This window comes from Cyanistes caeruleus, chromosome 5, assembly GCF_971803275.1.
Source record: "Cyanistes caeruleus chromosome 5, bCyaCae1.hap1.1, whole genome shotgun sequence".
In the NCBI taxonomy this organism is placed as follows: Eukaryota; Metazoa; Chordata; class Aves; order Passeriformes; family Paridae; genus Cyanistes; species Cyanistes caeruleus.
The window spans coordinates 76,289,823-76,314,936 of record NC_141705.1 but is presented as its reverse complement, the minus strand read 5'-3'; the positions used below and the strand labels follow the sequence as shown (position 1 = coordinate 76,314,936).

Genomic DNA, 25,114 nt, shown 5'->3' with positions numbered 1-25,114 from the left:
TTCCCTATTGACGTGAAGCCCTTGCCAAAGGTCATCTGTTAGCTGCAGTGTGTAGTAAAACCTCAGTCCCATGAGGAATTCTTCCACCGTTTTCTCCTAGTATCTTGTAGCTTACGCTGCTCAGAAAAATCCCTCAGCCTTTTCAGCAACAGTGTTTCCACTGTGCCTGCACAAGTTTTGTGTGCAGGGGAGGTGCAGAACTACCTGGGAAACTTTCTTTCCTTATTCAGTGTAGCGAGGTAGTTGGCGTGGAAAAAACTCTCATTGTAACAGATCCTGAGGGAGGCTGGCTGTGTTTGACTTGTCTCTTACACGTGGAAATTTTACGTAGTGTGCTTTCATACAGCACTTTAAAAACCATTTAAAGTGAAGCTCCTGTAGTTTTGATGATAAGAGTTAGCCTTTCGTGAAACGTGGAGCAGTTAATTAATCCATTAAACCCTTGTGTACATGGACATAGAAGTGTGTATTTAAGACACTTGTTCTGATGTGTAAGATGACGCGGTGAGGAAATGGAGATGGGTGATATGGCAAGGATTGTCTTACTCCTCACCTTTATAGCTTCTTTGTGGTGTGGGAGGGACCTGGAAAAAGCTGCTCATACTCTTTTTTTAATTCAATTTATGACAAGTTGTCATCAGAGCTGAATTAAAGGACACTGTTAAAGACCCAGAAGTACATCACACTACATTAGCCACTACACTAATTTTGCCAGATGCTTGCCTTACTTGGGAACAACTGTGTTCAAGCCTCCAGACTCACGAGCTCATCTCTCACAGAAACTTGAATCACACACACCTTGCCAATACAGCTTGTTGCTCTTAATTCTTTCTCTTGCATGCAGACTATCTCTCCCAGGTCCAACAGTGTACAAAACCGCTCTGATCCACAAATGAATTGGAAATTTCCAGGTGCTGACTGGCTGGTGCAGTGGTTTAACTCGCTGAACACCTCAGTGGCAGCTAGTTGGTCAGATATTAATGTCTTGCCAATGGAAAATATCAGAACCCATGAGAACTGAATACTAATCTGTGTGGGTATGTATGTGGTCTGTATCTTCTAGGGAGGCTGTTGACTCTGTCTGAGTGTTAAAATGTTAATGTTTACATTGTTGCATTACAGGAAATAAATCTGGATTTTTTGTCATGCATTTTAGCTCTATATCTCACAGGTTTTGTGAGGGATTTTACTTATTCCCTTCTGACCTTAAGTAGGGTTTGGGGATGGTCTGATAGGATCCTCACAAGAAGTTCATACTCCTGCTTGTGTTTCTTCTTCAGTTTTTAAGGTAACATTTAAATGGAATGGTAGTTAAATGATCTTGAGAGTCTACTTTTCTCACAGATTAATAAATGGCAGTCAGTCACTATTTTTCTTTTTCTTTTTTTTTCCTTCATAGAAAAAAGGAAGAGTGCTGATAACTTCACCATCTTTTATATTAGAACACTAACATTTGCTTAAAATGATCCTCTCTATATTCTTTCAGAGAATAAGGTTTTTATTCTTACAGACATAAGATTTTTAGCTATTTGCTGGGAATGCTGCTTCAGTTTTGACCATTATGCATATTCTGTGTAATGTCTGTGTTATTCATTGCTGTGTTCCAGAGAGGTTTTATTGGGGCAGGTTCCTTAATGTATCACTAACTGAAAAGAGAAGACAAACATAACTAAAACATAATGAGTTCTGTCACATCTTTCCAATGAAAGCCTTGCACAATTACTTCACTTCTAAAATTATTTTTTTATTTTTAATAAAGAGGTTATCCCATCCTGTGCTTTTGAGCAGGGCTTTCTGATCCTCGAGAGGTTTCTGGTGTGAGGCAGTGCTGCTCTTACAGACTGTAGCCTTACCCTTTTTACTCCTACCATGTTTGTGCACAGACAGTGAAGGAATGAGCAGTGTGGGAAGGCCTTAGCATCAGTCTGCTTCAATTTGTCTACAATTAATGTCCAGATTTGCAAATTCTGAGTTAATGACATAGGTCTTAGCCTCCCTATCACATAGACCTAATACAACTCTTTCATCTCTGCAATACAGAAAGATTTATTGGCTTTTTTTTCATTAGTGCTGTGTAGTTGGCAGTAGAAAATACCTGCTGTACCTGTAAATCTTACTGTGTTGAAATTAGTTGATTTGCACAGGTATAATATATTCCGGTGTCAAAGCACTATCTTGTCAAAGGAGTGCAGATTCTTTCTCTTTTTCCTTTCCTCCTGTTACAATATTTCTGAAAGCTGACAGAGAGTCTGTCAAAGGGTTTCAAGGCAAAAAGATACAATTTGTTTGGAATGTAGTGAATAATTATGCAGACAAAAATCGTACAACCACACTGGGAGATTTGCTTGGGAGAAGAAACAACAGCTTGTTCCGTGGGCTCTGCTGTGTGTATGTGGCAGCGTGCTTCATTTTGCAGAGGCTTACGCCAGCAGAAATCAGGTAACCAGTGTAGTTATCTAGGACATTAACTTCAAAGGGTACATCCCAGGCTATTGGCAGAGCTCCTGGTCAGTTATTAATCTGCAGGAAGTCATTTATTGATGCTCAGGGGCAAGGATGTTATGAAGTGGCTTTTTTCAAATGCTGGGTGGAAGGCAGGTAAGTGCAGTGCAGCCAGTACAGGCACACTTGCTCAGTTAGGAAATGAGAAACAAAACAGACCCAGGAGAGTGATCACAGAAATTTAGATTTGAGTGGCTTTTATTTTCTGGTTCATTCTGGAAGAGCTTTCTGGAGGTTTATCACAGAAGCCTGCAAGTTATCATTTCTGTATCCTAGGTCTGTCTACCTGGTCTCAGCATTCCAGATCTCAACGTCGTAGGACTTCATGTTCCAGAGACGAAGACCGGAAACCTTCTGAGGTATTTCTGGAATTTGACTTTGTATTTTGTCACATCTCTCAAAGTACCCGTACACACAATATATACATACATGTTTTCTGGTAATGGATCAATTTTTTTATGGTGTTTGTTTGTTTGTTTGTTTGGTTTGGTCTTTTATTTTGTTTTTTTGTGCTACATTTTGGCTGGCACATACCTCCCCTCCCTCACCCCTTCTTCCCCTCCCCCTGCCCTGAAGATTAGAGAGTTCAGCTGTTGGCACAGCTACTGCCACCACCAGTTTCTCTCTGTGAATTTTGTTGTAGTCTGACACCCATTCAGCATAGCTGCAGAGTCTTTCTTGTGCTATTTTAGGCATCAGAGTTTATTTGCAGCTTGATTTGTGAACAGTGGAAATTTACATTAGCTGCATTTATTTCATAGTTTGTACTGGGGCTTGGTGTGTGTGATCTTTGCTAAAGTGCTTGTCAAACTAGAAATCTGCTTCCTGACAGTTCTGTCTCGTCTACTGCTTTGAAGAAATAATATCAGGGGAGATAAAAATCTTTGAACTTTCCAGGTTGGATCAGCTATTAGTAACACACAAAATGTGATCCATTTCTTTGGAAATGTTCTTGCTGAATCTTCCTGTCTTCAGGCAAAATACTACACTGCAGGCTTTGTAGAAGCTGCAAAGAAAGGATTAGCTCTGGGAGATGGTATTTCTCATTTCTTGTACTTGCCCAGTGCAAGTATTCCTTACACATTAGTGAGTGGTGTTGAGGAAAAACTGCTTTGTTAATCCCCCTAATGACAGTGTTCCTAAGCCTCAGAGAAGAGTTTTCACAAGGAGAATCCCATTCATTGTTCAGTGTGAACTGTGGCTAGTACTGGTGGTTTCCAAACTCCTTTGATTGTTGGCTATTAAAGACATTTTTTTTTTTTTTTAGTGAATGTGGAGATCCCTGGTAAATTTATTCTTGTTAGCAATGGGCTTGTTTTCCTTACTTACCTTTTGTGCATCCCTTAGAAGTAGCCTTTTATACCTGCTTTTGAGAACTACCTCGTGAAAGGCTATCAAGAAATTATCTCAGATAATTATGAGTCTTGCTGTTGTTTTTTTTGTGTGCTTCTGTTTTCTTCTCTCCCTTACCTTGCTTTTGCTGCCAGAATCTTTGCAGTCTTGTGCTGTTCTCTCATGTTTCCTCAGTCTGGATGAACTTGTGCTTCCCCTTTAGCTCTGCTCCATAGCCTTTCTCCCGCTGCGTTGCCCCCGCGCGCCGCAGCAGCAGAAGCGCTCTGGCAGGAAAGTGACACTCAGAAACTCCCCGGGTGAAATCCTGGGCTCGCTGAAGTCGGTGGCAGAATTCCCACTGACTTCAGCGTGGCCAGGGTTTCACCCTTTAGCTTTGAAGTGTTCAGTGCTTCTGAGAGCCAGCACTTCTCTAAGCTCTGCTTTCCTCCAGGCACTCTGGTTGCATCAGCAGCTAGAGCAGAAAGAATGGTGTCATGGGGCCACTGGCCTGGGAAAGAGTTTCTTGCCTGTCAGGTGCTGCATTAGCTTTGCTTCTGAGGGAGTTTTGTGACAAATTTATCTAAGGGCCTGAGTTATTTTGGCTCTGAGATTGAACAAGGTTTGTGTCCCATTTTATATTTTTAGTCTTCTTTTAATTTGACTTTCGATTGCTTTAAGTCAAGTCTCTTAAAAGTGCAGAATCCCCTGGCCAGCTGTGCTTGTTTGTTTTGTGAGCCCATTTACTTTGTGGCTTACTTTTCATTTCTTGATTGAAGCCTCACAGGACTTGTAATTGAATTGTTTTAAACATTTCATTATATTTCATTACCAGCATTCACCCCATTCTTCATAAGGCAATCTTTTTCTTTACTTTTTAATGTTGGCAGTTTTTCTGAACATGTCAAGACAAGTGTTAAGAAAAATGTCATGATTTTATTTTAATGACAAAACCAGAGTAGAAACAGAAACATACTTAGACAGAAGTGGGACAGTATGTGTGTGTTGCGAGGGAGGAGAGGTTTCAAGATGCACAGTGTGGCATGGCAAATCACACTTGAAAATATTCTCAGAAGTGTAATTAGCCATCAGATACACTGAAATCCTTCCCTGGGGTTTCCAGGTGTGTGAGTAGTGGATGACAGAAGTGGCTGCCTGGGTAGCTCTCTGTGTACATCTGGTTCTGCAAGCACAAGCAGCACCAGGCAGGGGCTGAGCTAACAGCATGACCCTTGCTTTTGGGGCTGGGAGGATGGGTCACTTTGCCCCCTTAGCAGCCTCATAAGGGACTCTAGGAGCACTGCCCTGAAAATCCAGAGTCTTCTGTAGCTGCAGCGTGGGGCTCTGTGGGTGTTGGTTCGGACCACCATGGGCTGAGAAGTCTGCAGGGAGCTCTACCTGTCATCTTCTTGTCCTGGTGGTGCTTATTTTCTGTCACCTGGTTGCTTTATAACCCTTCCCTTTGAATGAGGCATGGATTAGTTAAAAATTAGTGTTGTGGAGGTGAGGAGGGCCTTGCCTTTTGCAGGGAGCAGGGTGGGAAGGGCTGGAACTCACGTCAGCAAGTGCAGGCTTGTAGCTGGGATGCCTGTGGTAGCAGCACTCGGCTCTCTGCAAAGCCAACAGGCTGAAGCTGCCACAGCACTGCCACAGCAGGCCTGCCACAGGAGTGAATCCCTTTTTATTTCATTCTGTGTCTTGTTGAAGACAGCATGGCTGCTTGTTCATGGCTGCTAGCCCACAGGTTGCCAAACATCCTGCTGGCTTTAGAGCTGGATGCCTTTGCAAAGGCAAAGGAAAATTAGAGCTGTGACACAGAGGTGTCTGTAGCTGATGGAATAAATACTTGTGCTGAACGGGGAGCTGCCACCAGAATTCCAGTTTGGGTCTCATTTTTTTTAATCTTTTGGGTTATTTTTTTAAGTACTTGCACAAAGTCATCTCCTTAGAATTTCCTCTTGCGGCTGGTCATGGTGGAGTCAGGCCTTGATTTCTACCACAGGGAATTTCTAGAATGTCTTGGTATGAGTCAGAGCTCCAAGAATTTTAAAAAAAAAAAATTAAAAAAAAATACAAAAAGCGTGGGAGCAAAAAATGAATCTTCCTTGTGCTGCTGTTTTACAACCCAGAGCTCCTGCAGCTTTTATTGCAGCTGATATGGAGGTGAAAGTGGGTAACACCTTTTAGAACAAGTCTCCAGTGCCAGGAGGAGGGCCAGGACCTGTAGCGCAGTTAGGTGGAAGTCATCCTGTCAGAATTCCTGCCTTCAGCCCCCCCTTTCCCTGCTGTGAAGCTAAACCCTGTTCTGCAGTGGGCTGGGCTAGTGCACTGGTGGTACAGTGACCTTGTTCCACACTGTGCTCCATGGTTACCCTGAAGCTGTGAATCGTAGAGTGTCAATATCAAATGTCAGTGTCTCTATTTTTCTCTCTTGGTCACTCTCTTTGCAGGTGTTCAGAACGGACCTGATCACTGCCATGAAGTTACATGACTCCTTCCAGCTGAACCCTGATGAATACTATGTGCTGGCAGATCCCTGGAGGCAGGAGTGGGAAAAGGGAGTTCAGGTGCCAGTTAGCCCAGGGACCATCCCAGAACCAGTAGCCAGGTATAATTTGGAGGAATGTGAACAAATACACACACATTTGTGCTAGCAGCTTATGTCTACATTGCCTTGGCTTCCTGAGCTTTATTGCACAGTGCCCAGCTAAGAAGGTCTTGATTCTCAGAGATGAAGAACAACCTGCTTCACCTTTTGGAATGGTCAGAGAGGTCAAGAGTCAGGCCTGTTCTGCACACGTGAAATAAAAATGTCAGAGAACTGTTTTTGGCAATACACTAGCATGGATTGTGATGACAAAACCTTAAAAATAGCTTCTGTTTTCTATTTAAGCCAGACTTGAGTTCACTTATCATTGCTGGAAGAGCCCTTGTCTGGTGTTCCCTCTGCTTATTTCCAAGCCGTAGGTTTTTTTTTTTTCAAGGAGCAGTTGGACAAACCAGGCTTAAGGGCTAGAGAAAACAACATTTATTTTGTTTTCATACTTTTTTTTTTTGTGATTTCTTTTATTAACCTAAGAAATTGATTGTACAACGTTTCAACTGTTTTAAGAACTGTCCAGATGTTCATGTAACTAAATAATGTGAGATTTTCTAGCTCTTATCCAAAATGCCCTTATTTTCCTTGCCATGTTTGTTACACTTGGATACTATTTCCTGTTTCAAATTAAACTCTGCAATTCTGAGGGCAGGAGTGTGCTGCAGCCCATTTTATGCTTACTAGGGATTGGAGAAAGTAAGAGCAAGGATTTTTGCCATTTAATCATTCTAGATCTCTTTGAGTCAGTCCAGGCTGGCCCATAAAGCATTGCCAAATGACCCACCAGTGCTGGCAGGACCACAGCAGCTCAATCCTTGATTACATAGCAAAAAATTCGTCATGTTGGAACACTGACTGCTTCTTATTAGGTCTGTATCTGTCAGCTTTAGCCTTGGATTAAGGGGGCCACAGGAAAGTGTGTTAGTGTTGTTTTTGTTCTGTGCAGCAACCTGCAGAGTGCCCCACTAGGTCTGTGCAAGGAGGAGCTAACTTGCACATCAGGTAAACCCTATCCTTCCTTCTAAAGGATTGGTCCCAGAGCTCCAAGGACAATCTGAGTTTTGCTCTCTGCTCTTTAGGACATGGGAACATAGCCTCTCCCTGTTCCACACTGACCTCTCCCAGTCCCTGCAGAGGCACACACACACACACACAGTACGTGTGCACTCACACTGCCTGCTCCGCACTGATTCCTCTGTTCAGCATCTCCCAAGGCTGTGGGAGGGACAGGACACCTGTGGAATTGAGCAGAGGGAAAACCTCCCAGAGGATCACCGCCCTGTGTCTGTCAGGGAGGTGCTTTGGTGGCTGTAGCAGGTCCAGGTACTCACTTAGGAGAGAGCTGTTCTCTGCCAAAGGCCAGTAGAGATGTTGCTCCAAATTTAAGGTGGTAAAAGACAGAAAAGGAAGGCGTCACAGTTGTAGGTATTGGCACAGCAGGCGCCACTCCTTGTTTTCTGCTGAGCTATCTTGTATTGTCCTGCTGCTGAGCTCCTGCTGGTCAGAGTAGCCTATTGATGCCTGATTATTGTCCTCTTTGCTCCCTCACAAAGCACTCGGAGAGCCCTGCCCTGGTGCTGCTGGAGTGCAGGAACTGTTGTGTGCCTCGCTTTGGGAGGGAAGGAGGCGTGTTCTGTACATGGAATAAGCAATAGACAGATCATAGCTGGTGTAGGATAGAAGCCAGGGAGCAGGGAGATAAGCAGGGAGCTGGAACATAGTATGGAACATAGTAAGGAACATAAGAGTGAATAAAAGGTGTTGCCTGGTGGTGACTGGTGAGGGCAGAGGAGCAGGAGAAAGGAGCGAGGCTGTGTGGAGATTCACTGTAAACACGTGATGGACAATTCAGCTGAATGGCTTTCAGTGTGTAGTAAGGGTTGCCTTTTTTTTACTTCTTTCTAGCACAGAAATAAAGCCAGGAAAGGGAGTTGTTTGAGGTCAGAGTTTCTTCTGTGCCACTACTGTGGCAAGGTGCTACCCAGAGGTTATGATTTCCACAGGGAGGTACTCTGGAAGGAATTTATGATACAGAAGATTTGGAGAGCAGTGCCCAGTTTAAAATATGTTCTCTGTGAAGATGCAGTAGTCTGTAACATTTGAACACTGTGCAGTATGATCAGAATCAGTTTGGGTAGAACAGATAGGCTGGCAAGGTCATTCACATTCTTATTTTTCACAGCACCTCAGAAGCTCCAAATTCAGCATTTGGCTCTTGCTCACTTTTTCTCATTGTCTGAAATAAGCTAGGAGAGGGGAAGCTTTAGGGATGTACAAGACTGAAATAGGTAGAGGATTTACAGAGATCTCTTTGTGCAAATACAGCAGTGGCAGATCAGGGTTTCTGCTAGGAATTAACATGTTGGACCTCAGATGAGGAAGAATAGAGTGGGGCATGGAGGTTGTCCTGCTCTTTGTGGAGCTTAGGCTGTTCCCAGCAGAGACCTGTGGCAACACAGAGTGTTGCAGTCTCCTCCCCTGTACCACTAGCACCCCAAAAAACCATATCCAGTGGTAGTGCAGGAGGCAGGCATTTGGCAGCATGGCCTGTTGCTCGTGGAAGTACCAGGGTTGTGTTGTGAAGTGGGTTTCGTCCAAGCTCAATTTCAGTGTGTGTGCTGTTAACTAAGAGAAAGGGCAATATCCTCTACTGAGACAGCTGGAAATACTTCTTTTCTCCTTGAATGTCCTCGTGGTCAGTTAAAAAAGTCTTAAACCAGAGTTTAACATGTGGCAGCTGCTATGTAAATACAGCGTCCCTGCTTTGGCTTTAAACAAGGGTGAGTTTCAGGTAAGAGTAAGCACAGCTCTGTCCTCTAATATTTAATTTTATTTAGAATTCTGGCAATGAACTGGATTTCTAGACAACTCCAGTTAAGTTCTTACAATACCAGCAATCAGTTATGTCAGTGCATGAAACTGTTTTCCCATCTCAGTGGTGCCAGGTGATTGCCGGGATGGTTAGGTGGCTGCTGCTGGTGGTTGTTAGTCACTTTTAAAAGTGAGTAAAGCGTTTTGAATTCTCAAGAGCTGAGCCTCTTGGCAGCCTGGCACTCCTCATGCCTGCCTGCCTGTCTGTTTCAGAGTTGTGTCCGAGACAAAAGCCGTCACCTTCACGCGTCCCAGGAAATACATCGTTTCCTCGGGCGCGGAGCCTCCGGAGCTGGGCTACGTGGACATTCGAACCCTGGCAGACAGCATGTGCCGCTATGACCTCAATGATGTGGATGTAGCATGGCTGCAACTTGCCAATGAAGAATTCAAAGAGATGGGTAAGCATGAGTTATTTGTTGCCTTTTTTTTTCTTTTTTTTCTTTTTAAAGCTGGCAATCTTATGAATAATTTCAGGGAGAGCAGCAGTGAGAAGAAATAGTAGCGGTATGAGGAGATAAATAATTATATGAGTTGGGGTAGCCATGGGAAAGCAGACCTGATGTGATTAAGCCCTATGATAAATACCTTCATAACTCCTGTGTTGTATCTGCTTAGACTTGGTCAGAATCTGGTTTTGTTTTGTTTTTTTCTCTGCTTTCCATCTCACAAAGTTCTCAGTTTGCCATCTTGGTTCTCAAAGGGAACATCAGAGAGTAGTTTTTCCAGGCAGTCCTATTTATTTATTTTTTGATTAATCACAGATCTCTGTCATCAGCTCGTGGTGTTCAGTGCAGAGAAGGCAAGACAGTTGTTTGGCAGGCTTAGAGAATCTGTGCCAGCTGAGTGGTGCAGGGAATGGGACAGTAAGGAATTCCTGCACTGATTTATTGGAGGGAGCTCCCAAGTCTCACTGTGACTGTGTGCTGTAGTTCCAAAGCAGGAGGAAGAGCTGTCACAAGGGGAGCTTTTCTGCAGGGTGGGTTGTGTGTGGGAAAGGATGGGGGAGAGGGGTGAACTGGAATGTTTTCTATGTAAAATGAGTGCTTCAGGAGAGGGTTTCAGTGGAACTGAATAGGATGTAAGTCAGCACAGAACTTCTACCACTTTGTTTGGCTGAGGGAAGATGCTGTGCCAGATGGAAGAGGTCTGGACAGGTTGGTGAACACTTTTGGTTTTTGTTTTGGTGCTGTGGCCATTCCCTGCTTGGGGTTGCAGTTCAGTCAAACATGTTTTACCTGGCAGTAGCCCATAGGTGGCACGGCTGAAGAACTGGTAAACCTCAAAATGACCATTTAACTCTATTTCTCCTTTCTAAACCAACACATGAAAGAAACAGATGATGTCTTGGCCTGGTCTCTTATCCAGGCCTTTCTCCAGATCTCACACTAGCTCTGCTCAGGTTTAGTGTTGGGCTTAGAGGATTTCAGTTTACGGTTCCAGAGTTTAGGTTAGCTGTCCAGTTATCTTCAGGAGAACAGCAGCAGGAAGTTCCCTTGGATTTCCTCAAGGGGGAAAATATACTTTTTTATTGTTTGGTATCCTTCTATCCAGTCTATCTTTTTCCAAAACCAGACAAGGGCTCCTACAGTGGGGTGTGAGCAGCACAAGAGGGGCAGATTTGTACCTCTGCAGGGAGCCCATTCTGCTACACCAGCATAGCCTTTATGGCACAGTGAACAGCTAGAATTTGTTGGCTTATATGTTTTGGTGTAGTTTCTTGCAGTTTGTTTGCTCTAAATCTACAGATTTTACTACAGATATTACAAATGGGCATTTGAAAAGTGAGCTACTTCCTGATCTGTACCTGGAGCACTTCCTTACTGCATCCCTGCAGCCATGAATTCCCTGTGTTTTCTTTGATCCCTGTAGGACTGCTTCAGGTACTGAGAACATACAGTGCTTCTGTAAAAGAATGACTGAACAGGAGCTGCAGCCCCGCTTCCCTTTCTCTAACCCTTGCAAAGGCACAGGCAGTCACATCTCTAAGGGCCGCTTACAAAGCGAGAGCAGATAGAATTCAGTTTCAAGCTGGTGTAAAACCTGTCATCATCTGCTTTGCTGTTGCAGCAATTCTGGGTTGCAGGGTAAAATCCTTTCATCAGCAGGATTTTGGTTGTTCCCTCTTGCTACTTTTCAGCTGCTCAGTTTGGGTAGCATGGGATGCATTGATCCCTGCTGCAGGGATTTACCTGTCAGTAGGGGAAGCTGGAAGTACTTTTGTGGAGTGTTTATCTTCTGATCTGGAGGAGCTAGAAAGGTTTTTTATTCTTTGTTTTGTGGAATTTTTGGCTCAGTTTTTCACAGGGAGAGCTAAAAGGAGAGCTTACTTGTTAAAACACCCATCCTGAGGTTGCCATCTCCTCTCTGTCTCTCCTGGTTTTAGCAAGGATAGAGCTAATTTCTTCTCAGTAGTGGTTACAAGTGCTGTGTTTTGGATTTGTAATGAGAATGAGGTGTTGATAACACGCTGGTATTTTGGGGTCTGTGGTTATCCTAAGTCAAGGGCTTTTTTTTCCTTGTGTCATGCTCTGTCAGTGAGGAGGTAAGCAAAAGGGAGGGGGCATAGGCAGGAGAGGTGACCCAAACTGACCAAAGTGATATTCTACATGATGGAAGGTCATACCCAGGATATAAACTGGGGGAGTTACCTGAAAAGGGAGGACTTTCTATTTCAAAAAAAATCTGAATTATAAAATACCACAACATAATGGGTCTGTAGCTGTGTGTCATGAATAATTTTCTGATGGATGCTATTGGAAATGAGAAAATTTCAGATGAGATACTTCATTTAGTTATTGTCCCAGCTTTGATGTTGCGTTTATTATAGCTATGTTTTTAATTTTTAAAAATAAATTAATTGATTGTTGTAGCAGGGTCTGATGGAGACCTCAGTTGGGATTGCATCCTTTTGGGTTGGAACTTGTGTTAAATCAACAACAGTTGTTAGAAACTGCAGATTTGCTCCAAGTATCACAGCAGATTTTGTCACTGATTTTCTCCCTGTGCCCCATCACTTTTGGTTCAAAATACTTTCAAATCTTTCATCAAAGAGTTAACATCTGGGTGGCAGAATTGGAGCAAAAGCTATAGCTGGTGCTGTTCCTGAAGGAGAAATGAGAACAAGACCAGGAAGCCAGAATCAGTCTAGGAAAATTTTTCTTAGAATTTGAAAGATTTGAACACTCCACTTCTGTTAGTTTAATACAGTTATAAAACAACTTTGCCATTTTTTTAGTTTCCCTGGTTTATGCTGAAACAGGCATGATTGTCTAGGAATGAAATGTGTCTGTGTGGGGATTGGCTGTGTCTTGTCAGCTGTTAAGAAAGAAGGTGGAGCTGTTTGTGGTGATGGTTGTCTCTCTTTTCTTTAACTACATGGACAACTCCTGCTTTCCAGGGATGCTGGAGCTGGATGAGTACACCATGGAAAGGGTGATGGAGGAGTTTGAGCAACGCTGCTACGATAAAATGAACCACGCCATCGAGACGGAAGAAGGGCTGGGGATTGAATACGATGAGGATGTCGTCTGTGACGTCTGCCAGTCTCCAGACGGAGAGGACGGCAATGAAATGGTGTTCTGTGACAAATGCAATATTTGTGTGCACCAGGTATGGCAGCAGCAGCATCTTGGGTGTTAACAGAAACTTTTCCAAAAGGGCAGACGGTAGGGACACAGGTGGGGTTCATTCCAGGTAATTTAACAGAGAACCTACTAGCCATGCTAAGGAAACACTACTGTGTGTCACCTTTCTGTGCTAGTTCAGATGTTTTCCTAACATAAAAGAGGAGATACAATTTTAGCCTGTTTCCATGGATGCTTCTTACTCTGGCAGGTGCCTTCCCACCAGCCTGTCCTTCCTTCCCAGCTCTAACAAGTTTCTGTTGTCACTCAGTGTTTGGAAAAACTTGTCTGCTGAGCAGGAAACATATTTTCTGGCATGTGTTACTTAGCTGCTTTTGTACTAATGATAAAGGACTTGGCCTGTGACAGCTGTAAATACAAGTGACTATCCCACAAAATACACAGAGTAAAGTTGGTATTTCCAGACCTGTAGGGTTTCTCTGATCGCATCAAACCCGCAACCTAAGTGCGTTAAAGCTGATAGTGATTGGGATAGAGGGCTCCGTAAAGACGCAATCTTCTGAAAAACGCGCTCCTAATTAGTTTCCATCCTGCACTTTTCCCTCACAACCCTTTGAGGGCTGTGAGAGGCTGTGTGTGTAATCTGCCAAGAAACAACGTGGTGTTTGCTTTGTTCTCTTTGCCCCTGCTGCCCGTGGGGACGCAGGCGTGCTACGGGATCCTGAAGGTGCCCGAGGGCAGCTGGCTGTGCCGGACCTGCGCGCTGGGCGTCCAGCCCAAGTGCCTGCTGTGCCCCAAAAAGGGCGGCGCCATGAAGCCCACCCGGAGCGGCACCAAGTGGGTGCACGTCAGCTGTGCTCTCTGGATTCCGGAGGTGGGTGCTGCTCCTGGGATTCTGGGAAATAAACCTCCTTAACGCGTTGTTCAACTTAGAAATGGAGCATAAAAGCTTCTTGGTTAGGTGAAAAAAGTCTGGCAGGGATGGTGCTTCTCCTGTAAGGAAAGTAATTAAATCCCTTTTGTCAATCAGAATTAAGCCTTGGAAAATGAGGCCTTTGCTGCTGGCAAAGCTCATTGAACAAGGACACCAGATACGATTTCACTTTGTAAACTGAACGTTTGAGTCTGACAGAATTCCTTTGGGTTATCATAGTCAAGTGTTCATCCTGCATGATAATCCTAAATCGGTGGCCTTCACCTTGAAACTGGTTTGTCTGTTCACAAAAGGAGAAACTGATTGTTTTCTTAAAAGAGAACTTTAGATCCTTATGTAAACTGAGGAATTTTGGGACATACTAAGTTGCATACACACACAAGGAATTTGTCTTCTTTAATAAAATTGTTTCTCTTTTCAGTTAACGCTGTCATAGTCACTCCAATGCTTTGACAATTTTTCTCTTAGGTGAGCATCGGAAGCCCTGAAAAAATGGAGCCCATCACAAAAGTTTCCCACATTCCCAGCAGTAGGTGGGCACTGGTGTGCAGCCTTTGTAATGAAAAGGTTGGAGCTTCTATACAGGTAATTTCACCACAGAAATATCCACGTGCTTTCTTTTGTCTGTTTATAGTAGGTAGGAAAATGTGTTCCTGGTTATTACTATGGACTTAAATGACCTGATCTGCAGCAGAGCATTTTAGACTGGGAAGTGTTGTTTTACATGCATTCAACCAGAATTTATATTGCATTGTTAGCTGTAAGGCACCTGTAGATCCTTTGCAGTGGAAAACCACTCAGAAATATTAAATAATCCTTTTCAGAATCATTTTAAACTCTAGAAAGACAGAAAACATATTACCAAACCTCAGAATTTTGAAAGAGGAGGCACTGGGACATCAGTCCAGATTTTGATCTCCTTTTCTTGAGCATAAATGATGAGGGAGTGTAAGGACAAGTGACCCATTTGGGGCAGGGTTGTGCTTGTGTAGAAAAAGGCAGTAAGACGTAGCTTAGCGTTGTGGTGATGTTCCTCATCCTCAGATTACTTCCAGCAGCAAAACAATCCTCAGGAAGCTCCCAGAGACAGAGAGGGATGGTACTACAGTCTCCTAAGGAGGTTGAAGTAGAGCTCTTTCTTCTGGGGCTGGCCTGGCGTTGCAGGATCCACGGTGGCCAGACCAACATTAAGACACAAAAAGTGCTCAAGTCCTGCACTACTTTGAAATTAGTTTATATCCATTTCCCTTTTCTCCTCTGCCCCAAGTTATTTGATTGAGGCTGCCAGGAAGAGCTGTAAACCAGAAACTCAGCAGTAGTTCCAGTGAAACCTGTCACAGTCCAATTCCATGTGAGGAATGCATGAAATAGTTATGTGTTAACTAGAGAAAATAAATCTGTCCACAGCATATAAATTTTCAGCCATAATCCCTCCTTGCAGAGCCATCCCCTTCCTCTTGGCTGCTGTTACGTAGCTGAAGCTGTTTTTGTCTGTTCTCCAGGCCACCTTCTGATACGTGCACAACAATTAGGAAAAGTGGCAGCTGGAAGTGTGTGTCAGGCTGGTCAGGGAGCAGCTGCACTAAACGGGGAAAAAAAAGACTGTGTATTCCCCCAGGTTCAGCAGATTTCCTCCCAGTGAGACAGGCTTTCCCCTCCTCTCCCAATAAAACATGAACTGCAGTAAGAGCTAATTATGACTAAAGCACTTCTCTGTACTACCCTGTGTTCCAGTTGGGATGCTCCTGGCCCGTTTGTGTTAGTAGGAGAGGAAAGGGCAAAAGATGCTTTGGTATTTTTTAATTCCTTTTATATGTTACTTTTATTAAAGACTGCTCATTTGAAACCTTTGCAGTTTAAACCCTGCCATACCTTTATAAGCCATCTGGCTGCTGAGTCAACCTGAGCAGGAAAACCCAGAGGAGATTTGGCTCCTTTACAAAGCACTGTATAAACATCCCAGTGCACTGTGTTGCTCTTTCAGGGTCGATGGCTTGGCTTAAGCATAGTTTTGTTTCCTAGTTAGGAGCACCAGTGCTCCTTTCCATTTTAAATCCTGTTCACCAGAGGTGTGAGTGGGTCTAAACACATATGTATGTGTGTTTGTTTATATAGACATATTTTTATGTATTTAAACCTTTTAGCTGGTGGTGTGCATGAAAGCATTTTGCAAAAGGAAATTAAATATCATGGAAATGAAGTGCTAAATCAGCTGAACTAGTGCCCATCACTCTGTGATGGCTGGGTTCACTGAGTAGGAAGAAAAATGACAACATTTGAATTTCCTGTTCTCCTTCTCTCCAAGGTGAAGTGACGGCTGTACTCAGTGAAGTAATGGTTGACAGTGATTTAATATTTGACATTATAAAATTAGGATAACAGGGGAAAAATTCCCTTTGGTTGAGGCCTTTTGGATAGCATGGGTCCAGGTGCTGGGAAAGATTAATTAAAGCCTCAGATTGGCCTGGAGCCACCACAATGGTTTTTTTTTTTCCCCCTCATGCCGGCACAGTCCGAAGGGGAATGCTTTACTTCGGGTAACAGTGCTGTACACAAGTGGCTCTGGTGTCAGTAGGAGTGTTCCTCTTGTGGCTTTCTGTGCATGGAATAGCGTGGTGGGGCTGGAGGGGGAGGTGGAACACTCCAGTCCCTCTGGGCCACTTGATCCTTGCCTGGCCTGAAAGCGCTAAGTCATAACCCCAATTAAAGAGAGCAAGGAAGCGCGTGCAGCTTAGAATTAGAGCGTGGTGACCGGGTTCTTCTTCCAAAGCAGCCCTGACTTCTCCAACAATTTTAGGCAGTGTGGCTTCGTAACTTTATATTTATTTGGTTAATTGTAGTTTGTTTTCTCTAGTGTTCAGTGAAAAACTGCAGAACAGCCTTTCACGTCACCTGCGCGTTTGACCGCGGCTTGGAGATGAAGACCATCTTGGCAGAGAACGACGAGGTGAAGTTCAAGTCGTACTGTCCCAAGCACAGCTCCACCAAGAAAGCAGATGCTGAGACTTCGAGTGACAGCCCAGGGCAGGAGAACAGGAATGGGATTCAGGACACCTCTCTTCCTGCCCACATGGACCCTTTCCACAGCATGGATCAAAACCAGGAGGAGGCCCACAGGGTCAGCCTCCGCAAGCAGAAGCTCCAGCAGCTGGAGGACGAGTTCTACACGTTCGTCGAGTCTTTGGAAGTGGCCAAAGTGCTGCGGCTGCCTGAGGAGCCGGTGGAATTCCTTTACCAGTACTGGAAACTGAAGAGGAAATCCAATTTCAATAAGCCTTTGATTACCCCAAAGAAGGACGAGGAGGACAATCTGGCTAAACGGGAGCAGGATGTTCTGTTCAGGAGGCTGCAGCTCTTCACGCACCTCCGGCAGGACCTGGAGCGGGTAAGCCCCGGCACTGCCTGTGCTGGCCACAGTTAGCCGAGTTCCCAAGCTATGCTCACCCTGAGCTCAGCTCAGAGCTGTGCTGTCAGGCAAGACCATGAACACTAAATTTCTCCAGAGCACAGCAGTTGCCCTTTGTACACAGAGGTCAGTCACGGGGCCAGCAGGTCTTGGTGTGTGGCATTCAATCACCTGCGACTGGGCTGTCGTGTTTTCGCTTGTGCTTTTTTACTGATTAACTCTGATGGCCCCAGCTGAAGCCTTCTCAGCCTTTAAGGGCTTTCCATGCTCCTTTCTTCCGGTGAAAAGGATGATGAAACTTAGCTTGATTTGCAGCAGATCTGTTTTTCATTGGCATACCAGTGTAGGATGTTTCCCTGGACTATCTGTGTAGGTTTGGGAGGTAAATGATGTTTGATTCATTTAGGTTTTGAATGTTTGGAGAACAGTTCAGTAGGAGCAGATAGATGTTTTAGTAAGTACATCTGATCCTGAATTCCTTTCTTTTTGGGGATAATTGAAGAGCTCTTAGAGCCACAAAGAAGGCTGAAATTAGTTTTTCACGTCCCTACAGCATGTGGCTCATTTAGGCCATGGACGAAAGCTGGCTCAGGAGGTCCTACCTCAGTAACCTGTAGGTGAACCAGAGCCTTTCTTTCATAATATTATCTAATCTTTAAATCAGGACAGCAGGTTCTCATGGATGTACTGCATCTCTTGTTAAGGATCCTGATGCCTAATTACTCTTATAATGAATTGCTGTAGTTTTTCTTTTGAGTTTTCTCCTAGTTTCAACTCCAGCCTATGGCCCTTTTGTAGCTGTTCAGATGGCCCAGATCTTAGCTGTTACCTGGGATCTTTAGTTCCTGCTCCATGTGCTCAAGCATTCTTGTCATCTTCTCTTTGATCAGCTGAATCATTAGGGTTTGTAACTATGTTCCCTGGATCTCAAATTACTCTGTGCGTGTCCTTTCCATTTCTAAATGCGATGTCGAAACAGGATACGTGATTTTTGAAGTATTTTTAACATTTTACTACTCTGTTCCCACTGATTGTTACATTCAAGATAGTTTGGATTTTTAAAAAAGGGCCTTTGCAAAAGCAAACACATTTGTTAGGTATCTCCAGATCGGGCCACAAGGGCACCACCTTGTACTGAGAGAGGAGCCTTGGAATCATCCATCTGCACTTCTCAGTGATTCCCTCATCTGGGAATTATTTAATACTAAATACATTCAAGGATTTCCAACATTTCCCTAGTTTTTGTGTGTGACTCAGGTGTTTGTAGAAGTTACTTCTGAGTTGTGGTTCTCCAAATCAGAAGGAATAATCTGTCAATTAAATTGTGCCTGTCAGTTCAGCAGATGATTTGTCAGTTAAATAGACTGTTCTCTGAGAATGGTGTTGAAGGTGGTTAAATTTAAATACGCTACTAACTCGTTTAAATGGTGTATAGTTCTCCAGCTGAATTAATTCAAAGCACATATAGGGAAATATCCTGGGAATACAATTCCTGTAAAACACATCCCCTTGCTGTCTTCCAGGTGCGAAACCTCACTTACATGGTGACGCGGAGAGAGAAAATCAAGAGATCTGTTTGCAAAGTTCAGGAGCAGATATTTAACAGCTACACAAAGCAGTTGGAACAAGAAAGAGTTTCAGGTATGCCTCAGTGTTTCCTTCCTCATGCTAGACCACAGGGACAAGGTTTGCTTACAGGCTGTGAAGGACAAACAGGGCCTCATTTGTTCTCATTTCATTCCTCAGGAAGATGAATATCTTCAAAATTACTGCAGTGGCCAGATTATCCTTTAACTGTTGAGTAACTAAAAAACAATGTTTTAGATGGCATCGGTGAGATCCACTTGCTGGTTGCTTTTTGCCTCTGTCTCTGAGGAGTGTCTGTCTTAGTGGAAAAAGTAGTGCTAGGACTTGTCTTTGCTACAAGTATGATTAGGTGCAGGTAGAGGAAAATAAAACCACACAAGCAGGATGTTGTGAAACCATGACAGCCACAGAGCTGTGACCTAAAAGTGCAGGACAAGCAGCCAAATGCCCATTTCTGGTGTGAACATGTCAGGCACGAGGAGGAGAGTTCAAAGAGGTGCATTGCAAACTGGTATTTACACAGCTATGGAATTGCTTGACTTGAGCTATGCTTCCATGCAGGTGTGCCTTCCTCCTTCGCCTCCATGGAGAACACGGTGTTGTTCAACAGCCCGTCGCTGGGCCCCAACGCCCCCAAGATCGAGGACCTGAAGTGGCACTCTGCGTTCTTCAGGAAGCAGATGGGCACATCTCTGGCCCGCTCCTTGAAAAAACCGCACAAGAGAGACAGGGTAAGAGACAAGTCTGGGAATGACAGCAGATCCCTGCTGAGGCAGCCCAGCCCGAGGGAAGGAGGCGCAGATCCAGGCAGCTTTTTAAATTTTGACAAGACCTTTGCTGAGACACGGATTGTATCGGCACAGCAGAAAAACGGCGTCGTCATACCAGAGCACAGGAAGAGAAGAGACAATCGCCCGCAGTGCGAGGTGGCGAAGGCAGAGCTGAAGGAAAAGACTTCTAAACACAACCACAAACTGCTGAGACCCACGGAACTCTCTCAGAGGCAACTGGAAAACAAAAGGGCTGTGCACCACTCCGGTGGTAGGTCAGCGCCTGGCACTCGGAGGGATATAGTGCCTAAATGTAACGGGGGTCTGGTCAAAGTAAACTCTAATCAGACAGTAGTTAAAGTGCCTACCACGCCCACGAGCCCAGGGAAAAACTGGGGCGGATTCCGAATTCCAAAGAAGGGGGAGAGGCAGCAGCAGGGGGAGAGCCTGGAGGAGGCCTGCCGCCAGAACTCCGGCTACCCCTACCTGGGCGTGGGCAGAGTTCCAGCGAAGGAGCGGACAAAAAGCAAGTTAAAGCCTGACAGCGAGAACGATGGCTATGTCCCCGACGCCGAAATGAGCGACTCGGAGACGGAAGTGGCTGAAAAGAAGTGCAGGCAGCAGAGGCTCAGTCCCAACAGCAGCATCGGCAGGAGGACGGACATTATCCGGAGGAGCATCCTGGCGACCTGACTGGACACAGGGACGGGGTCAGTAGAGTCACTGCCTACAAGCCAACTCCACCTTACCCATCGGTGTGAGAGAGGAGCATTCTTGGACGGAGCTACAGACTGACAAACTGAAAGCCCATATTTTTCTGAGTTGTATAAATATGTTTACACGCACTTAAAGCTGTTTTAAGCTCTTTGTTTTTGTTTTTTTTGTTTTTCTTTTTTTCTCCTCTTCCCCATCCACACCCCCTTCCCCATCCCATTTCTGTGAGAAGTTTGAGTCTCCCTTATTTGCAACTTTCCTGAGTAAGCAGAGAAGTGACATCATTAGTAAAACAGGAGTTGGGATGCACGCAATTCACAAAAATCTTTTAAAAGGGGCTAGGGTGGGTAGGAGGAATCGGGCTGCGTTCATCCTTTCTAGCTAAAAGGCACTGAAAGTTTTACTCCCTTCCCCTGACTTCTGGAAAAGCACAAGCTCTTAATTTAACTCGTGTGTATTGAATGGAGGATGGTTGTTAGACCATATTGCAATGCACTGCACTGCTGAATCCCATTACAGATGCTCCCCGTCCCTGGGCAGGGGCAGCTTTCTCCTCTCTTTGCAGAATGTGTTCTGTTGTGTTCAGTTTGAGCGCAGGTGGCAGCTCAAACCCTCCCTGTGCTCCAGAGTTTACATGTGAATGATGACTAGGCACAGGCACGATGTTGCACTGGAGGAGGAGGAGGAAGGGATAGAGCAGGGCTTGAAAGATTGGGACTGTCACAAAGGATGTTCCCAAATGGCTCAATTCTGAGCAAGGGGCAGGTGTGGGGGTGCCAGCACTCCATGGAATAACCTGTCACCCATAGCCAGGCACCTGCCTTGGGGAGTGTGATGACAATGCCAGACAGAAGTTTTCTATGGCACTAGGCAGGAGGATTTCCCAAAGGCCACCACAGATGCACTAATGATATGTACTGAGAGAGTCAGGCTTATGACACTAAAAGGTTGCTTTAAATGGAATGAATATATATTTTTAAATATGATAAAATGCAAAGGCAATACATTGTGATTAGCTCTTTACAGTCAAGCAAAGAAAAAGCTATTTCATTCTATTATGGACTAGATTTGATGGAAAAGGGAACTCATATTCTGATTGTGTACTTTTTTAATAATTGCAAGTGGCAATAATGAGTAAGATGTAAGCAATAATATGAACAGGTTGTGAGATACCGTTTTGTACCGAGTGGAGCGCACGCATCACCGTGGAGCATTAGGAGCCTGTACATTTTGGAATTTTTCGTAAATGTAGGAGAGGTATGTACTGGTGAAAAAGTTTTGGCAGCATTGTGTTAACAGAGAGACAGGCATAAAGAACCTCCTTCTCCTTCCCTTTCCCACTCCCAGCCTGCTGTTAGGGCATCCACTCACCTTGGAATGTCTGACCCTTGCTCCCCGAGGTGGGAACACTTGACAACACAGAATTCCTCTGCAGTAGGACTGAGGATTCAATCAGAAAATAAAAAAAAAGCTTAGCACCCTATCTTGCTATGCAAGTTAACATTATCAATTAAATATTTCACCAGAATGCATCCCTGTTTTAAAACTCAGAAGTCTTAACCTTTTGAGGAAGGGGAATTTTATGTAGGATAATACACTTTCAAAATCCTCTTGCTGGTCCCAAAAAGTCAGAGTAATTGGCATGACTTACAGAGATGAAAGGCAGGGCACTGGTGACTGAGGTTACATAGTCACTCTTGGGGTGTGTTCAAAGTATAAACAGCAGACAGACAAAAGGTAAAAGCCAGCAAGTCCTACTCAACATCCAGCAACATTCTCCAGACAGGCACTGGTATTTTCCTGAAGAAATAAGCTCATGACCACACAGGAATTGTCAAGCCATAGATGGAATACCCTAACTTTGGATTCTGAGTAAACCTTTAACCTCACACCCCCTGGACAGAGGTACCTTGTTAATTTGCACTATTATGAACACTAACGTTGTGCAGAGTGAATGCCTTAGCTGCTTTGTCCCCTGGCACTGAGGGCGAAAAGCTTTGTGAGGTTTCCAGTGGAGCTGACCCCAAACCAAAAAGGCTGCGGTACGACCAGCTCTGTAGGTTAGTTTTGTCCTTGTGCTCAGCCCTCAGCAGGAGGTGTTGTAGGTACTGCAGTGACAAACCCACCCCCGTGTTTTACTGGGGTTTGCTGGATTTCTGTTTCCAAGCGTGACCTTTCCTTGTGCTGACTGACCAAGAGATCTTCGATATGATCCGTGTGTTCTGTCCAACCGTAGGCTAGTTGAGCGTCTGTAGAGTTGCCTGGAATGCCATTTGTTAGGTTATAAACTCACACAGATCTAAATGAAGGGTTCATGTTGTGTACAAATCTTGATTTCAGAAGTTCGAGACAATTGTGATGACATTTGTAAAACTTGTACAGATTTTTCACTATGTGCCTAGCTTTGGTGTCCATTCAGCTGAAATAAAAAAAAAAAAAGGTGCATGAAGAGAAACAGAAATAAAAAAGTATATGTAGAGATGACTATTTTATATTACATGGCCCAATCCTGTATTTATTTTCTCCCTTTTTTGAAGTATTTCTAAAGACCTAGTTGAAACAGCTGTATTTTTTGTTAAAATATTCCGTAGAATTGTGCCTTTTGTCTGTATGTGAATAAATGCTGTACATTTTTGCAGTATCCTTGCCAGCAGTGGTTTAGATGTCCCTGTAATTTGTGTTTGGGTTCCTACAAAAACTTCACTGCAATGATCTGAACAGCTTCCGTGGATCACCACATGGATCACAGCTTCCACAGGCATCACCATGCACACCACAGCTCCAAGGTTTTGTACATTTTTAAGGTTTTTTAAACTGCTTGTTACTGACAGCTGTGCCCATCCCATCAACAGCACACTGTGTGGTTTTCCCCTTGGCATCCTCAAAACATTTCCATTTGTAGGCAGAGGATGTCCTTGCAAAGTCCATGATCTCTGTACATTCCACTGGAAAAGGAACATGAGGTTTGAATGCCTGGATCTTTGGGATAATTAGCCTGAAAGTTTGTTCACATTCTGAACTGGCTGGGGTCATGCAGTACTGGGAGGAAATTTGCTTCTATAGCAGGATTTCCAGGAGATGAGGATTCCTCTGAACTCCAGATGCAGAAATACAGAATGGACTTGGTGCTGAGCAAGAAAAGGCAAGGCAAGGCTGTGAAAGGACACACTGAGCAATCCATCTTGAAAAAACCAGATCTCCCAACATGGGAGCAAGCAGCCTCCTCTGGATGCCCCAGGGAAACCAAAGGAGCTGGTGGGTGTATGATGAGCTCCATGTGACCAAATTCCTGTTTGTGGTGCCATGAGGCAGACCAGGACAGAAAGAAACCTTTTCCTTTCTTGTTTCATCTCAAATTGCTCTCCTGCCCCTTCCCTTCTCCATGAGGTGCTTGTGTCATGCCTGCAGTTCCTGTTCTGGCAAACAGCCACTGGGTAGGAGCTGCACCCCAAGGTGAAATGAATACACCCATAATTAACAGGGAGGCATGCAGGTGCCCTTCTGTGCCTCCAGGATCAAATACTCAAATACTGGGAGCTGCCTGCCCCTTTCCAGCCAGGTTTCACTTCACAGCCAGAGCCTGCCTTTGAGGAGTGAAGGGGATTAATGGCTCACACAAAATCTTCCAGGTGGCCTGTCATCATCTCAGCTGTGCATTATGCAAATGGCAACAAGGTGCCTGGTACTTGCCTGCCTCTGTGTCACACTGCTGACTGATGAAAATCTCACCCAAACAGACACTTGGAACTTCTGAAAAATGTACCCAGGTTGTTTTGGAGAATCTTCGACATCTTTTAACTAAAATTGAGATTTACAGAGTGCAGTGGATACAGGCATCTATCAATAAGAAAAAGCAACCTCTGTAGGAACGAGTGGCTTTCCCTGCAGCAAGCAGGAATTGTTTCTGAGGGTGTATCCATCTTGCAGGCTCTACCTGAGCAGCCAAGATTTCAGCAGGCAGCACAAAGTCTTGCTGCCACAGGGGGATCAGCCCTGCTCTGTCCTCTAAAATGCAAATATGGTGAAGATCCACTGCCATGGACACACAGGTTTATTAATCCAAATGAGATATTTCCAGCAAGCACTACCCAGCAGCTGAATGAGAGGTTAGAAACCAGAATTACACTCTTCACATTTAAGCGGAAGGACAAGCAATTATGTCAGTTAAGGCCAAGATGTGAGCACTTCAGAAACAGTTAAAGACCTATCAGATGCTTGTAATACATGCTGAAAGTAAAAAATGGCTTTTGGCTCTAATTGTAGAATGAGATAGCTATGACATGTCTCAACTATCAAAAAAGCCCCATGTTTGTGAGGATTCCCACATGCTGGCAGCTGTAGAATTGAAACCTGCTATTTCAAAAGGCATAAGGGGCTGGATGACTTCACATTTGTGCAAGTTGAAGTAAGAGAATGAGGTTCCCAGATATGTCCAAACCAGGGGAGCAGATCAACAGAACAGCAAGGAAGTGTAAAATAATTATAAAATTAATAGTATATTAGGAAGAAAAAGCACAACTACAGGCAGATTACAGAGCTTAGAAATGAGCTGAGTAGCCATAGCAGCATTTCCATTATTACCTGTACCTTAGGGGCATCAAACCAAACTGAACCAAATTCTTTACACTGGAAGGCAATGGAGGCATCATGCAGCTCAAACACTGACCATCAAAAGAGCAACTCTGACATTCATGATATAATGAGTTTAATTACAATTCATAAAGGATCTTCAAATTGTTCCCAAGTTACCTGCAGCATAAAGCAAAATTAAAGATACTGACTGCATGTGAGCAAAGCAGAGACCAATTTCAGTTC

General features: G+C 44.2%; 2 protein-coding genes across 48 annotated transcripts in view; one reads left to right on the top strand and one right to left on the bottom strand.

The window, feature by feature from the left end:
• JADE1 (jade family PHD finger 1) overlaps positions 1–22,940 on the top strand; it is a 146,818-nt gene extending 123,878 nt beyond the window's left edge. For 35 of the 47 annotated variants that reach the window (XM_086890494.1, XM_086890496.1, XM_086890482.1 and 32 more), the window contains 9 exons: positions 2,779–2,861; positions 6,282–6,439; positions 9,515–9,702; positions 12,702–12,913; positions 13,595–13,762; positions 14,291–14,407; positions 16,677–17,207; positions 18,752–18,869; positions 19,377–22,940. In XM_086890494.1, the coding sequence (XP_086746620.1) occupies positions 2,779–2,861; positions 6,282–6,439; positions 9,515–9,702; positions 12,702–12,913; positions 13,595–13,762; positions 14,291–14,407; positions 16,677–17,207; positions 18,752–18,869; positions 19,377–20,278 (2,477 nt within the window). In that variant the 3' untranslated portion in view covers positions 20,279–22,940. The remainder of the gene's footprint in view (positions 1–2,778; positions 2,862–6,281; positions 6,440–9,514; positions 9,703–12,701; positions 12,914–13,594; positions 13,763–14,290; positions 14,408–16,676; positions 17,208–18,751; positions 18,870–19,376) is intronic. The other 12 variants (XM_086890501.1, XM_086890506.1, XM_086890503.1 and 9 more) reach the window with 1 other exon arrangement.
• The window catches only part of SCLT1 (sodium channel and clathrin linker 1), a 33,898-nt gene continuing 30,034 nt past the window's right edge, over positions 21,251–25,114 (bottom strand). The window contains exon 21 of the mRNA XM_086890511.1: positions 21,251–22,718. Within this exon, the coding sequence (XP_086746637.1) occupies positions 22,698–22,718 (21 nt within the window). The 3' untranslated portion in view covers positions 21,251–22,697. The remainder of the gene's footprint in view (positions 22,719–25,114) is intronic.